Below are 15,534 nucleotides of genomic sequence, written 5' to 3'. Positions count from 1 at the left end.
CCTTTTCCTCATCCCCTGTCACTGTTGTTCCTTCTGTGTCCAATAGGGACTGTATGGTCTCCCTAGTCCTCCTTTTATTATTTATATATTTATAGAAAGATTTTTTGTTATCTTTCACAGACTTTACCAATCTGATTTCCAGTTGAGCCTTAGCCCTTCTGATTTTTTCTCTACACAATCTCACTTCCCTCCTGTAGTCCACCCAAGAGGCCTGTCCCCTCTTCCAGAGCTCATAAACATTTCTCTTCTTCTTGATATCACTCAAGATCTCTCTGTTCAACCAAGCTGGATTTTTCCCCTGCCGGCTTTTGTTCCGGAACATGGGGATGGCTTTCTCCTGAGCTGCTAGGATTTCCTTTTTGAAGAGCTCCCAGCCTTCATGGGCTCCCTTGCCCTTAAGTACTGTCTCCCATGAGACTTTGCCAACCAGCCTTCTGAAGAGCTCAAAGTCTGCCCTCTGGAAATTTAATGCTACTGTCCTTCTAACCACCCTCTTTACTTCACCTAGAACAGAAAACCCTATCATCTCATGATTGCTTTGTCCTAGGCATCCACCTACTGCCACATCCCCCACAAGGCCTTCTCTGTTCACAAACAGCAGGTCCAGGAGGGCACCTTCCCTTGTTGGTTCATTCACCAGCTGTGCAAGGAAGTTGTCTTCCACGCACTCCAGGAACCTCCTAGACTGCTTCATTTCTGCTGTATTGTACTTCCAGCAGATATCAGGAAGATTGAAGTCTCCCAGAAGAATGAGAGGCATCAATCTAGAGATTAACCCCAGCTGTTTATAGAAGAGCTCATCAGCTGCTTCTCCTTGGCTGGGTGGTCTGTAACAGACTCCCATCACAAAATCTACTTTCTGGTGGGCTCGTCTGATTTTAACCCACAGGCACTCAATCACCTCATCACCACAATTCATCTCAATGGTGTCCAAGTCCTCCCTTACAAAGAGGGCTACCCCGCCTCCTCTCCTACCCTTCCTATCCCACCTGACGAGTTTGTACCCCACCATAGCTGCACTCCAGTTATATGAGTCATCCCACCACGTTTCCATGATGACAACGACATCATAGGCTCCTTGCCCTACAACAGCTTCCAGCTCTTCCTTCTTATTCCCCATGCTGCATGCATTGATGTAAATGCACTTCAGCTGAGCTGCCGAGCCTTCAGCCCTCTTAGAGGGAACAGAGTTCATTCCCAATTGCCTGGTAACTGGAGTAGCTAGCTCCAGAGTGCCCCTATCTCCCTTAGCACCCCTAGGTGTGTTCTCCCCCACTTTCTGTGTGGTGATGTACTGATTTCAGTCATATTGGACTAGTGCTCCCTGAAGTATAATAGCAACAACAAAATCCAGAGGTTCAACAACCATCTTGATGTTTATTTATGCTACCAGCAAGTTTAGATATTGTAGAATAAAGAAACAGATAACACCTTCAACTGCAGATAGCAAGTATCTTGTATTCACCTTCTCAAAAGGCCAAGTAAATCTTCACCATACAAAAAAAAAAATACCTACCTTAAGACAACTTATCTAGATCTTTACAGATGTGTACATTTCTTGAACTAATTTGGATATAACAAACACTTCATATGCACGCTTCTTCCGTGTTTGAACTTGATGTTTTTCCCTCAGGGACTGTCCCTCCTTTTTCAGCTTCTTCTGTCTCATCTCTCTTTCCCATTTGAAAGAAAACAAAACAAACTCAAGGTTCCAGCATGGTACCCGCTCAACATTTTTAAAAGCAGGGATCTCTTCAGAAAACATTGAATTTGTCCTTCTTGAGTGGGGCTGGCACTCCAGTTTTACCCTGGATTCCTTTGAGGGCCAAGACTTATTCATGCCTAGTAAGGGGAAGTTTACTCCTTTATCTGAATTAGCCTGAATACCTAGTTTTATCTGAATTAGCTTGCCCTCCATAAGCTGGTGACGCATTCAGCAAGACTTCAGACTAGCAAAGAAAATTAGAACCTTCAAGTGGAGAAACAGATGCAGTGTAAATACGGACACTACCTTCACTCACTTTAGCAGGAGGCTTTTAACCCTATTATTGGATCACATGCTCAGTTTTAGTTTGCTAGGTGTTTTGTTGGGTTCTGGAGGTTTGTTTTGTTTTGTTTTGTTTCAGAGGAGCCAGTGCCTTCTCTAAACTAGTCAAGATACCAACTCAAAACGTTTTGCTGAAATATAAGAAACTAAATAATGACAGCATGTTATTAAATACCATTAGCAGATAAACCACGGTAGTGTCAACTCTAGTCACAGCCACTCAGTAGCCATCTGACTAACAAAGTTTAAATGAAATGCAGTGGGTTTGAAAAACGCTTCTCAGACCTCAGCATAAGGAACACATGCAGCTCACTCAATCAAACCTGTCCAGGCAAGCACTAGACTGATTCAGTAGTAGCTTCTATTACAAATGCCCATACCATGACAACTGATAAACAGCTGACCACTCAAACAAGGAACAGCTCTGGAACTGGTACTTCTCTGTTTTCTTCTACTTGTTGGGGTTATTTTAATCAGGATGACCAAAGTGGAGTCCAACAACTGGAAGATCAGCTGACGCCCTGGATGTGGTCCAGGACACCACAGAAATTCTGAAAGTAGAGAGTCAGATTTTTTTTCTACAATTGGCAGCTTTGTTTCCTTAACAGTTTTCTCCCTTCAGGGCATTTCAGGACAACACGTTGGGCTGTTTACAATTTTGGAACAAGCATTACACGGCCCAATCCCAAGCCTTCTTTCTTGCTCTGTGCCAGCTGTCCCTGAAGAAGCTTTAAGAATTACCAATCTCTGAGAGATATAAGCTTGCTTCTAACTCAATTTTACAGATGCCCAACCCCTAGAAAACCAAAATGGTAATACTTAGTAGTGGTACAGGACTCCATGAAAACATTGGAAAAAAACATGGGGTGAGAAGAGGAATAAAAAGAATCATATTCAAATCACCATACAGAAAAGATGTCAAGATATTTCAAGCATTAGGCAGCGGTTTACACTCCAATTAGAAACTTCAGCACTTTACAGGGATGATTGTCCCATCTTTTAACATGCCCCATCACATGCGCACCCCTCATCATCTTTGGTGCTATTAATTTTGTGTCAAGTCCAGTACCAAGGTTCTGGAAGCACAGCTGGCTTTGATACAAAGAAGAGTATCAGAATACTACCTCATGTTACTCCATTCTTCACTGGGGAAACAAGTTATTTCATATGGCCTTCAGCTCTCAGACTACAAATCTATCACCACTCCTAAAGCCGTCTTGGTTGTGTGCTAAGCTCAACAATGAAAGCCCTTCCTGATATTTGCACACACAAACAGTGTAAACAGCTCTACCACTGTTTAAAAAGAAAAGAAAAAAAAATACTGCAACGCAGTAAATGCTATTTATAACAGGAGTTCTATCCAAAAGATATAAGTGTCCAAATAACTTCAGACAACTTTGCTGCCCAAAGAGGTCTCAAGTGGCTGATGAAGAACGAGGCAATGTTAAGAGAAATATAAAAGCTGTCTCTGGGTTTGCAATCCACAGGCATGTATAAGCTTCCCTAGAAAAGACCAGAGAGGAGAAAAGCATGAGATGGTACTTTCTGTCTCGAAGTCTCTTCATCAAGTTTCAAGACTTACAGAACGCACTGACTGCAAAACGTGTGTAATCTACATAGGTTATAGGCCAGTACAAGCTGCATGCTTTGTAGTAAAAGAACACAGATGGGGGGAAAAAAAAAACACTGAACAAAACCAAAATCATTGCGAACAATGAGGCATGTCACTGACCTGCCCAAACACAAGCAAACTCGTCTCTAGAAAAGAAGACAAGTAGATTATTAACACTCTGAACTACACCAACTCTAACTGTGGCCCTACCTATCTTGTAGGCCAGTAACTCCTGTTTCCAAAACATCTGGTCTTAAGCAAAGAGCCTGGCACCAATAAAGCATGATATTTCCTTTATCCCAAACTTAACTGCAGTATCTTAGGCATTGACAATGAGCAATATATTAGAGTTTAACAAGTTTCTTTTCATTGTATTTCTTAAATATTACTAATAACTTAGCATTCCCAATATTGTACATGCGGGTGGGTTCTCCAAGAACAACCAGAAGATTACCAGAGGCGTGAAAACAGCATATGCAGCGTTACAGCTCAAATGCTCTATCGTCAATGCCAGCAATCCTCATGTAGGCTGTAGTTACAAGATATGCTATTTCCTGAAAGTATGTTCTATACCAAATCATTTTACCTTGTATTTCACACAGGTTAATTCTGAGGAAAACTGCTTTATCAGGAGTCATCCTATTTCTTTCAGGAGCTCAAAAGAGCAAAGAAGAAAACATCATGTACACTGAAGATAGTCAGAGATCATCTTGCCAGCAGGATTACAGGCTACACGGCCCCTCCTTCTTTTATAGGAGCTTCATCTAAAGCAATAAAACCTGCTTCTGAAACCCACAGATAAGAGATCTCAAAAAACAAACCAAACACTTAATTTGGAATATATGTGAGCAATCACACTGCATGGGACTTTCAAGTTCCCTTTCTTATTTACACGCCAAGTGTTCCCCTCCTCCTCTGTAATATGAGGGTTATGATGCCAACATCTTCCTAAACTGCACAACTCAAAACCATGTAAGACGACCCAAAACCACTATCCAAGATAGAAGACTTGAATTCTACTAGCAATTTTATTAGAAATATTGATTCAGTTCATACCAAGTGTAATCCCACTAATCCTTTTCATGTCTCCACTTGAAAGATCAAGCAAAACAAACAAACAAACAAAAAAAGTTTATGCAAAACCAAAACAAAAAAGTTGATTTGCCCTCTTTGCACTGCATTGACTCAGCTAAACAAACCAGACAACTCAGAGACTCCTAGTTTGGTAAGTAATCGAAGAATGCGGCACTGGAATTTGAACAATGTTATAACAACAACAAAATCAGTAAAAAAAAGGGTGATGTGACTCATATCCAGAATAGCTTCACAAATCAAAACTTTAGACAAGTGTTGATGGCAGAGGACTATGTTCAGCATTAAGCAACAGGGCCACATGAATTTCTGACAACGCACCTGATCAGCTACATATTTCAATTTTCTTCAAAACTGAATTCTTCTCTTATCTCCAATTGTGGCACTTCCATATAAACTTCAGGACCCTTCTCAGAGGTTCTAGTTCTTCTTGGGTTAAAAAAAACCAAACAAACAAAAAAAAATAAACAAAACAGAAAACTACACACCAGAGTCCAAAACTAATACCATAAAGGCACTTCCATTATATAGCCCTGGTTTTAGCCTTCAAAGTTTCTAAGATATTTACCAAAGTATTACTCTGCAAGCTGAAGGTTTCCCTTGATTAAGGCCAGAGAGATCTGGAAAGTAATTCCAAAGCACATCTTCTGCAGATGTACTTGATAGACTGCTCTAAATTGTATCCACAGCTCTAAGCACTTCCACATAAATCAAAACAGGATTTCTAAAGAAAAATAACTTGTACTAGTGCTTCATGATTAAACAATTCAGTGCCATGTTTTAAACTGAAACTACAAACAGTTCAGAAAATTGAATTACATTACAAAGATGTCAATAATACATTGTCATTTCAAGATCCTATATGTCTGCAATCTTAATTTGTCTTCCCAGTCTGGATTAAATGAGCTGTAACATTATTAAGAGTATTTTTCAGCCAAAACTAGTACATTAAATCATTACTTATTTACAGCAAAATTATGAGGAAGTGGAAGAGAAAATTGCAGATATCAACTCCCAAGGGTCAGAAAATGAATGATAAATATAAGAAAGGAAGTAATAAAAATAAAAGTAAGCAACTGTGTCTGGAATCTCACACTTTCATTCACCAATGAGAATACAAAGCACTTTCATAACTATTATTACCATTTCCACATAAACTTAATGAATTCTTGAGAAGAGATATTAGTTCCAATCCAGAAGATAGGAAGAGAACAAATATAATTTCACAGAGCTGTAAGATAAGTCAAACAGCAGAACTGAGATCCAGAAGATTAAGAGTTGGTTTTCCCAATTCCATACTCAGACCATGGCACCTTTTGCTAAGTGCTGTAGACAGCAGGAGATGAGGGATAAAGAGAAAAGAGAACTAGAACAATACATGGACACACAAATGCAGTGACACAGAATTCAGATTAACCCTTTAAGAGAACTGTTCTCATTTAGACAGGAAAGTAAAGGAATTTTCAATTAGAAATCCCAACATTTACATTAAAAGTCACATGAAGGATCCTGAAGCTCAAGAGCCACAGCCAAGTGCCCCCTAGCGACACCAAATATGCACAAGAAATTTGGGAGAGCCAGCATTACAGAACAGCAGAAAGAGCATCCGGTATCCACAAGATGAAGACAAAGTATTTTATGCATGCAAGGCTGCACCTAGGGCACATGCACCTTATGCACGGAACAAAGAAAATGCAACTGGAAGCAAGAATGTATTTTAAAAACACAGTTCATATAATTTCCTGCTCACAAGGAAATAATCAAATAAGGTAACGAGCCAAAAAGTAAAGAGGATCGACACAGAAGCTGAAGCATGCATGTAGAGACGTATCGGAACTAAAGACAACGTAGGAGACAAAGAAGATTTAGACTCTGAATAAAGAAACACAGCCAGCTCTTGATACCCCTTCCCTTCTTGGCCTTGGAATAAGACTGTGGGAGAAATATAAACGGAGGGGGGGAAGCATCCAAAACATGGTTCAGAGATTCCTCTCAGCAATTCCACATTGCTCAAGGTGGAGAACTAGTGCTACGTACCAGCAAGAGGGCAGCAGGAATCACTCTGCTGAGATAGCCCAAAAGACCTCACTGAGAACATTTGAAGTGGAGCTGCACAAACACACGGATTAAGACAAGCTCAGGCTCAGGCCTGGCACATCATCATCCTGTGCGCCTTCAACAAACAGGTTACAAAAACTGGAGACAACAAAATAGTTGCTAGACAACAATCCTAGTTCTTAATAACCCAAGTTAAATTCTGAGAGGCAAACAAACAGGTCTCCTCTTGTTTTAAGCAACCCAACCAATGAGTCTTTCATTAAGTAACTACTGTATCATCTTCCATTAATATATTTCTAATACACTGCACATCACCTTCTTATCTGGTCTCAAAAATGAAGATTCTTTTGTCCACACCTCATTAATAATTTGTTTCTATCACCCTCCTTGGTAAAGGAGTGCAGAGCTACCAAAACAAAACACACAAGGCAAACTATTAACACACCCTATGCCCTTTATCAGGTCTCCAGTAATTACAAACTCAAGGGTGGAGGAAGCACCTTAACGCTATTTGTATTAATAGTACCAGTAAGTATTGACAACAAAAACAACTTTCTAAGAGTCTTGACCTCAGTTAGCTTGCTAGCCATGGCATAAACGATAGTTACTTTCCAGAAGTTTCATAAAAAATTATGACACCAAAAAAGAAGTCTCCAAATCACTAACTTATGGCAAAGAGACAGTGGCAGACTGTGGTTGCTTGCCTTCTTTACAACCAGTTGTTACCCCTACACAAAAGTAAAAGTGCTGCACAGAAAACAGAGAAGTACAAAACAAGCAAACAAGAATCCAGAGGGTCAGTTATGACTCAGAAAAGGGCAAAAGAAAGAAAACTATGAAGAAGTTGTCAGCAAAGTAAACATTCTACGTAAACTCCCCAGCAACTGAACCTGAAAAGGCAAGTCCAGATATCTGGATCCAAATAAATGCTTCATTCCAAGAATGAGAAAAAATATAAATGCAGATGAACTGCCATACTCACATATCTGCACTGCCACACAACAGATAAGTACAAGACACTTATTTGCTACTGTAAAAACACAAATGGATTCATTTTTAAAAAGTTATTTATCTACAGCAACACTAACTGTGGACTATAGAACCAGTAAGCAAGCTACGCTGATGAGTTACGAATGCCAGAAATTACATTACAGCAGCCTTTCAGAACACAAAGAGGGATTTTTAAATTTAGCAGAAAATTTCAGGTACTGTAACCTACATAACCCATAAGGCATTCAAATCCCCCTGGATTTCACCCTATGCTGCGTTTTGAAGACTCACCCACAACAAAACTGAACATCCCGGTAATGGATTGGCAGTAAGCGTACATTACCAGCAGGTCACTCTTAGGTCCCATTTCAACATGTCCATCAGCAATTTGAAAGAGGATGGGAGTGGCAGAGGCAAAGAAGCCAGATGACATTTGCAGAGGACACCAAACCGGGTGGAGCAGTAAACAAGGACAAATATAGAAAAACACACTGGGTTTTCACAAAAAGATATAAGAATCACAGAATAGTTTGCATTGGAAGGGACCTTAAAGATCATCCAGTTTCAAGCCCGCTGCCATGGGCAGGGACACCTCCCACTAGATCAGGCTGCCCAAGGCCCCATCCAACCTGGCCTTGAACACCTCCAGGGATGGGGCAGCCACAGCTTCCCTGGGCAACCTGGGCCAGTGCCTCACCACCCTCATCGTGAAGAAATTCCTCCATATGTCTAGCCTAAATCTGCCCCTCTACAGTTTACAGCCATTGCCCCTCATCTTATCACTACAAGTCTTTGTAAACAATTCCCTCTCCAGCCTTCTTGTAGCCCCTTTCAGGTACTGAAAGGTAGCTCTAGTGTCTCCTGGGAGCCTTCTCTTCTCCAGGCTGAAGAAGCCCAAGCCCAACTCTTTCAGCCTGTCCTCATATGGGAAGTGCTCCAGCCCCCTCATCATCCGTGTAGCCCTCCTCTGAACCATTTTCAAAAAGAACGTGTTCGTACGGAACAAAACAAGAAAATTCCATACAGGGTGAAAAATGGAGCAGCACTGAGTGCTCTTCGGGAGCATATTTATATGGAGTCTAATTTCATACAGCTGGTCTTCCTGAGGACCAGGTCACACCTGGATATCAGCTATTCTTGATTCAGTCTCTTCCAACAGAATGCAACTGTAGAAGTGTATATTGGTAAAAATTATGCGTAACCATCTAAAACAACTCCAAAAAATGAAATGCTGGTTTAGTGCAAGAATTATGTTCCATAAAAAACTGCTTTCCAAAGACAGTGGAAAACCTGGAACCGACAGAACAGGATATAATCTCAAAACCACCACAGAACCATAAAATCACAGAATAGTTTGGGTTGGAGTTCCGACCCCCCTGGATGGGCAGGGATACCTCCCACTGGATCAGGCTGCGCAAGGCCCCATCCAACCTGGCCTTGAACACCTCCAGGGATGGGGCAGCCACAGCTTCCCTGGGCAACCTGGGCCAGTGCCTCACCACTCTCACGATGAAGAAATTCTTCCCGACGTCTAGAAATTCTTCCTTATGTCACAGAACGCCAGAGAAACTTACGCGCTTTCTGGAGGCACACTGCAGGTGAAAACAAAGCTGTTCCTAAGCCCGTGCCCCCCGAGCGCGGAACTCCGGGCCCGGGGCACACACCGCCGCCTCAGCCCGTTCTTACGCGGCGGGAGCGGAAGGACGGACGGACAAGACAACGCTCACTTCACGTTTCGCTTGATCAAGGCCGGAAAACAGCGGCGGCCACTCCCAAGCCACCCGCGCCGACCGCCCGAGCCACGGGGAGCGGGGGGAGAAGCTCCGGGCCGCGGCCGCCCCGCCCTCCGCGCGGCCTCCCCGCTCCCCACGCCGCGGCTCCCAAACAAAGGCCCCGCGCAGCGGCCCCGCCGCCTTCCGGGAAGCCGCGGCCCGGCCGGCGGAGAAGGGCGGAGCGCGGGGCCCGGCGCGTACCTGGCGCGGCCGCCCCGGTGCGCGGTGCCGCCGCCAGTCCGGCCAGGCGAGCCAGCCGAGCGCCGAGCCGGGCCCGGGGAGCGGCGCCCGCAGCGGGACCGAGGCCCGAGCAACCGAGGCTAGAACGCCGCCAGGCCGGGCCAGCCGAGCCCAGAGCTAATCCAGCCGGGGGCGGTGGGGGACAGGCGAGACGAGTCGAGGACAGAGCGCGACGGGGCTCGGTGGTGCCGCTGGGGGCTCGCTCGCAGTCGGCCTCCAAGGGCGGGCGGGTTTTGTCACCGCTCGGCTCCTCTCTCCGCAGCGGCCCGGCGTCGCGGTCACCGGCGCAGAGGGGTTCGCAGGCGTCGGTGTCACCCGTCCCGCAGGAGAGGCGCGAGGGACGCGGCTTGGCCGCTGGGAGGAAAATGTAAGGGAGCCAAGGGGCTCAGCACCGGAAAATCGGCGAAGGACAAAGAACGGGGTGAAGGGCGGCTTCGAAAGCAGCGCGGCCAGCAGGACGAGGGAGGGGATTCTGCCTTTATTCCTCTCTTGTGAGACCTCATCTGGAGTACTGTGTCCAGTTCTGGAATCCTCAACATAAGAAGGATATGGAACTGTTGGAATGGGTCCAGAAGGGGGCTGCAAGGATGATCAGAGGGCTGGAGCACCTCCCATGCAAGGACAGGCTGAGAGAGTTGGGCTTGTTCAGCCTGGAGAAGAGAAGACTACGAGGAGATCTTATAGCGACCTTCCAGTACCTGAAAGGGCTACAAAAAAGCTGGAGAGGGACTGTTTACAAAGGCTTGTAGTGATAGGACTAGGGGCAATGGGTATAAACTGTAGAGGGGCAGATTTAGACTAGACATAAGGAAGAATTTCTTCACGATGAGAGTGGTGAGGCACTGGCCCAGGTTGCCCAGGGAAGCTGTGGCTGCCCCATCCCTGGAGGTGTTCAAGGCCAGGTTGGATGGGGCCTTGAGCAGCCTGATCCAGTGGGAGTTTTCCCTGCCCATGGCAGCGGGCTTGGAACTGTATGATTTTTAAGGTCCCTTCCAACGCAAACTATTTTATGATTCTATAAGCTTAGGGACTGAGTTTTGCTGTCATACACAGGACTGGAGGGAGCAAAGGCACCCTGACACCCAGCTCTCGGGGAGGTGTCTGAGGGGAAAGCTGAAAAGGGCCAATGATGGGATTTTGTAAGAAATTTAGGAAAAAAGTGAAAACTTCAGTACCGTCAGTCAGTCACTGTCACCCTCCTACAGGCAACTGAGGTTTATCAGACATTATCTAGCATGGGCAGGCTTCACTTTTCAAAGTTCTGCTAATGCACAAACTCATGAGTACTCTGGAAAGCAGCTGGCAAGATGAGGTGAAAGTACAGAGGAGCCGAAAAGCAGGAAAGAAACATGAATCTGAGGTGTCAAATTTAAATCTTGTCTAAACCTGAGAGAAAAGTCTAGATGAACTGTTTTGAAGGAAGCTGCTTAGGAGTACATGGGGCAAACTGTTCTCTGGATGAGGAAGTTCCATTTCCCATGTGACCTGAAGAGTGTTGACGTGTGACTCAAGGAAGACCAGGCTTTCAGAGTGGATTGGTGGTGTCTGGTGGGCCTGATGCAGTTTTTGCCCAAATGATAAGCAGTGAGATCGGTTTTGAAATTAAACTCTACCAAAGGTGACTGGCTGTAGAAAGACAAAACCCAGCAGCAAACGTGTTCCTGGAAGTGCCTCCACTTTGTGAGCTCATTGTCAGCACATGCTGAGAAGAGCTATTCATAGGACAAGCTGAGAAACTCCAGCTCACTATGTCATGACAGTGTTTGTACCTACATGTATCCAAGTTTCACTTGACCTTAGCATCACCCACGCTGCGCATTCAGTGTCTGCTGGTGTTCAGGTCTAAGGTCAGTATTTTTATTATAGACCATCAGATACGATTATGAGTCATGAAGCACCAAACATGGCAGCAACTCTACCTTAAAAATGCCTCTTTTTTTAGAAAACAATGCTTTTCTGCTTCTTCCTAGGTAAAAGGAGCAGGGGTTTTGCCACAGTGAGCAACAGTAGTTCTTACAGAATACTTCATGAGAAGATGTGTAAAGAAAATAGAATCACATCTCAAATCATTCTACATCACAGCTTGTGAAAACATCTGCTTATACATGATAAAGCATGCTTGGTTTTCTCTAAGATGTAAATGCTTACTGCCATCACAAACCTGACAGAACACCTAATCCTACACATCCATCCTACACTTAGGAACATGTCCCATGCTTTCTTATTCTTCAAATGTGGGGCATGATCCAGTCTCATTTCCTCTAGACAAAGAGACAGACCTGCCATGCCAGATGGTTGCACTGCTCCTTTAACTAGCTACGTTTGTGCAGCATTCTACATTCTTTACCGCTTTTTGTTTCATTTACAGCCCAGTAAAAAAATAAAATCTAAGAAACAAAATTTTATCAGACTGCTGGCAAGAGATCCTTGAAAACACTTGCATCTTTTGGAAAGAGAACACTGCCAGGAAACTTCCCAGTCTTGTGCCAGCACGAACTGCATACACCAGTAGTCTTTTTCCACTGAATAAGTAGATTCTAGCAGTGGTAGAACAGCCTTCCCATACCTCAGCTCTGAACTGAACAGAGAACTTGTGCAATCAGTTCATTTGTGACCCAGCCAGCCTTTGGCATTTCTTTTACAGCAGCCAACAAGATCAGTAGTTAATAACAATTTATGCTGTGGCAGACATACTTAGTGAGAAGCAAACTTAACATTCACCAGCTCATTTTCCGGTATCTGTTCAGTAACTACATAGCTTAACGTCTCCTCCTGTCTGTTCAGGAAAGAAGAAATGTTCAGCCCTCCTTAACCTTCTAGGTATGTGGTAGCATGTACCCAGCAAAAACCCGGACTCCACCCAGAATGCAGCTGTCAGCTTTCAGAGGAATTGCCAGGTTTTGCAAGGTGTGCAGAACTGTGAAATGATCTATAGCAAGAATTTGTATCTGCAAATGAAAAGATAAATGTTTGCTTTGCTGCTCATGATTTTGGGGTAGACATGAGCCCACATGGAAGTTTAATTTATGTGAAATACTGTTTAGAAATCAATCATAAGTGCTTTGGATTACAAAGTGTGACATAGAACTGTTGTTTTGTAAAACAGGGGGAGGCTTACAGATATTTTGTAATTATCAAAGACAATTTCCCAGGTTTCTCCACTGATTGAATGTTAGTGATTTTTCTCTAAATCAGATGAAAGGGAATTCTATAAGCATCAAAACAGTACAAATCTAGCGTTTACATTGCATCTCTAAAGGGATCAAGAGAAGTTTAGAATACCGTCTGAAATGAAGAGAGTAAAATTTGGCTTTGTAGGCACGGTGATGCCATGCTGATGGTTGGAACTGGTGACCTTAGAGGTCTTCTCCAACCTTCAACACTGTATGAAATTTATCGTCATCTCACATCTGCTTATTCTTTACAAACTTAAAGTAGAGGAAGGAGCACATTTCCTCTGTATATCTTCCTAGATGAACCATTAGAAGCCTTCCCTCTGTCACAACATTAGCTAAAATGAGTAAGTAAAAGCTCCTGACGAATACGACAGGCTTCTGAGTCCATTGATTCCATTTGCTCATACTCTTCTTCTGGCTGTTCAATGTGGCTGGTAGCCGGGGAACACCACACGTCCAGCCCATGCTCCAGGGAGATATTATGGAGCACACAGCAGGCCAGAATGATGTGGCTGGATTTCTCTGGAGAATACTGCAGGGTGCCTTTGGACCCATCCAGGCAGCGGAAGCGCGACCGAATGGTTCTGAACGTCCGCTCAATGACGTTGTGAGTGGCAGAATGCGCCATGTTGTAACGATACTCTGCAGGTGTCTCAGGGATATGCAGAGGGGTCATCAGCCACGTTCGCAGAAAGAAGGAGCTGTCACCTGTTAGCAGTGAGAAGGTGGAGGACAGATTATACACCCACAGCTAATCACAGGCTGCAGCTCTTCACTCTTGGTTTTCTGCTACAGAACAACTTATTTCTGTGGCTAAAACAGAGGCAAGAGAAAACACGTAATTCAGGTTTACTAGTGTGACAAACAACAAAATACATTCTGTTTTACACAAGGAAATCCTGGAAGAACACAGAGGAGTTTTAAGAGAATTCATTTACTACATAGTATAGTGAAAGATAGCTGGACTAGAACCTACATAGAACTAAAACTTTCATAGTTCAGCTTAGAACGTTGTAGGACACTGAGAACAAGGTCCTAACAGAATGGATGTAAACAAATACATACAATAGTCAGACTGCATAGAATACAGGTTGGAAGTTGCTGTTCTAGACTGCTAAGAGAAGGAGTGTCCAAACTGAATCGCAAATCTCAAGGAATTTGCAGAAAAGCGTTCAGCAATAAATGTGTCACTTGTGCGAAGGCTCTAAACTCAAAGAGGATCCAACATGTAACAGGCTTTCCACAGAAAACAACAATGTAAAATTGACTTACCAAGAAGCCAGCCATCTTTATGTAGCCGAGTTTCAAACTGGCTTGTAAGGGCTGCCTGCTGTAACACCGTGCAGTCGGGCAGGCTGCCTGGCCAGTGTGTTTCAGCACTCAGAAGGACTCCTCTGGCATCACACACCATCAGACAGTTCAGAGAATGGAGACCCTTTCTGTTCACATAGGACAGGTCCTCCGCATTTGGTGCTTTGATTGCCACGTGGGTGCAGTCAACCACCCCCAGCACTCCCGGCATGCCCGCCAGCCCATAAAAGTCATCCTTCAGGCTCTGAACTGTAGCTTCATCCTCAGGAAAGTGAATAAACTGTGGGGCTCTTTCCACCAATGCCTCAGTTACATTGGCAACGCAGCGGCTCATGGAGGCTTGACTAATGCCAATAGCATCGCCCATGCGAGTTTGGAAGGAGCCAGAGGTATAGAAACCCAACGCAGCAAGTATCTGTGTCTCCGGACTGATGGCCCTGGACCGCTGTGTAGGGCGAGAGAGACTGGCTCCCAGGAGATCCACCAAGTAGTAAATGAACTGTCGAGGAAAGCCATATGTGGATACTAGATACTCATCTGTGACATCCTCCAGCTTGAAGCGATCCAAAGTCCTGTGTCCACGGCCATAAAGCAAGAGGTCACAGTCCAGAACTGCAATGGGGACAGCCATGGCCAACGGCCAATATGAAGCTTCCCCAGAGCCTCCACCTGCGTAGAGCCAAGGGAAAGGGGACCGAGGACAGTTTTTATCAGTCAGCCTGTCAAACTCCGTTACCGTTTTCCTTTTAACTCTGGTTACCCAGCAATTTTTTTTTAATTTCTCTCTATCCACTGTTTACAAAGTCAGGACGGGAGGCAGGGGCTCGCACACCCGTCCCTCACTCCCCGCGGCAGGGAGCGCCTAGCGCGCCTCGGCAGCCCCTGCCCGGCGGGGGAAACCAACCGGGGCGCGGAGGGAGACAACTGGAGTTCTGGGGCGCGGGGGGAAGCCGTCCCAGGGGCGGGGGAGCCCGACCGGAGCCCCGGGGTGAGGGGAGCCGTCCCGGGGGAGCCCGACCGGTGCCCTAGGGGGCGAGAGGGAGCTTGACCGGGGCCCCGAGGCGTTAGGGGGCGCCCGACCGGGGCGCCCTGCCCGGCACCGCTGAGCGCCAAGAGGGGCAGCACCGGCCCCACTCCCCCACGCCCCGGGGAGCCCCTCTAGCCGCCGCTGCCTCCGCCCCGGCGAGCCCCCCAGCAGCCTCCTCCGCCCCGGGGAGCCCCTCCCCGGCCGCCGCG

At 45.2% G+C, this 15,534-nt stretch overlaps 2 protein-coding genes across 4 annotated transcripts in view; both read right to left on the bottom strand.

Moving 5' to 3' along the window:
* Nucleotides 1–9,910, bottom strand: part of AMBRA1 (autophagy and beclin 1 regulator 1) — a 139,306-nt gene extending 129,396 nt beyond the window's left edge. Inside the window, exon 1 of one of the 3 annotated variants that reach the window (XM_069858031.1) lies at nt 9,773–9,910. The gene's annotated coding sequence lies outside the window, so the exon portion shown is untranslated. The remainder of the gene's footprint in view (nt 1–9,772) is intronic. The other 2 variants (XM_069858032.1, XM_069858033.1) reach the window with 2 other exon arrangements.
* A 1,756-nt stretch (nt 9,911–11,666) lies between these two features.
* Nucleotides 11,667–15,416, bottom strand: HARBI1 (harbinger transposase derived 1). The gene is made up of 2 exons (XM_069857978.1): nt 14,260–15,416; nt 11,667–13,695 (listed from the first exon to the last, which is right to left on the bottom strand). Exons 1-2 carry the CDS (start codon nt 14,927–14,929, stop codon nt 13,319–13,321), a joined length of 1,047 nt encoding a protein of 348 aa, XP_069714079.1. The 5' UTR covers nt 14,930–15,416; the 3' UTR covers nt 11,667–13,318.
* Between the last annotated feature and the right edge of the window lie 118 nt (nt 15,417–15,534).

This window comes from Phaenicophaeus curvirostris, chromosome 5 (genome assembly GCF_032191515.1).
Source record: "Phaenicophaeus curvirostris isolate KB17595 chromosome 5, BPBGC_Pcur_1.0, whole genome shotgun sequence".
NCBI classification, from domain to species: domain Eukaryota; kingdom Metazoa; phylum Chordata; class Aves; order Cuculiformes; family Cuculidae; genus Phaenicophaeus; species Phaenicophaeus curvirostris.
This window is presented reverse-complemented; position numbering and strand designations above follow the sequence as displayed.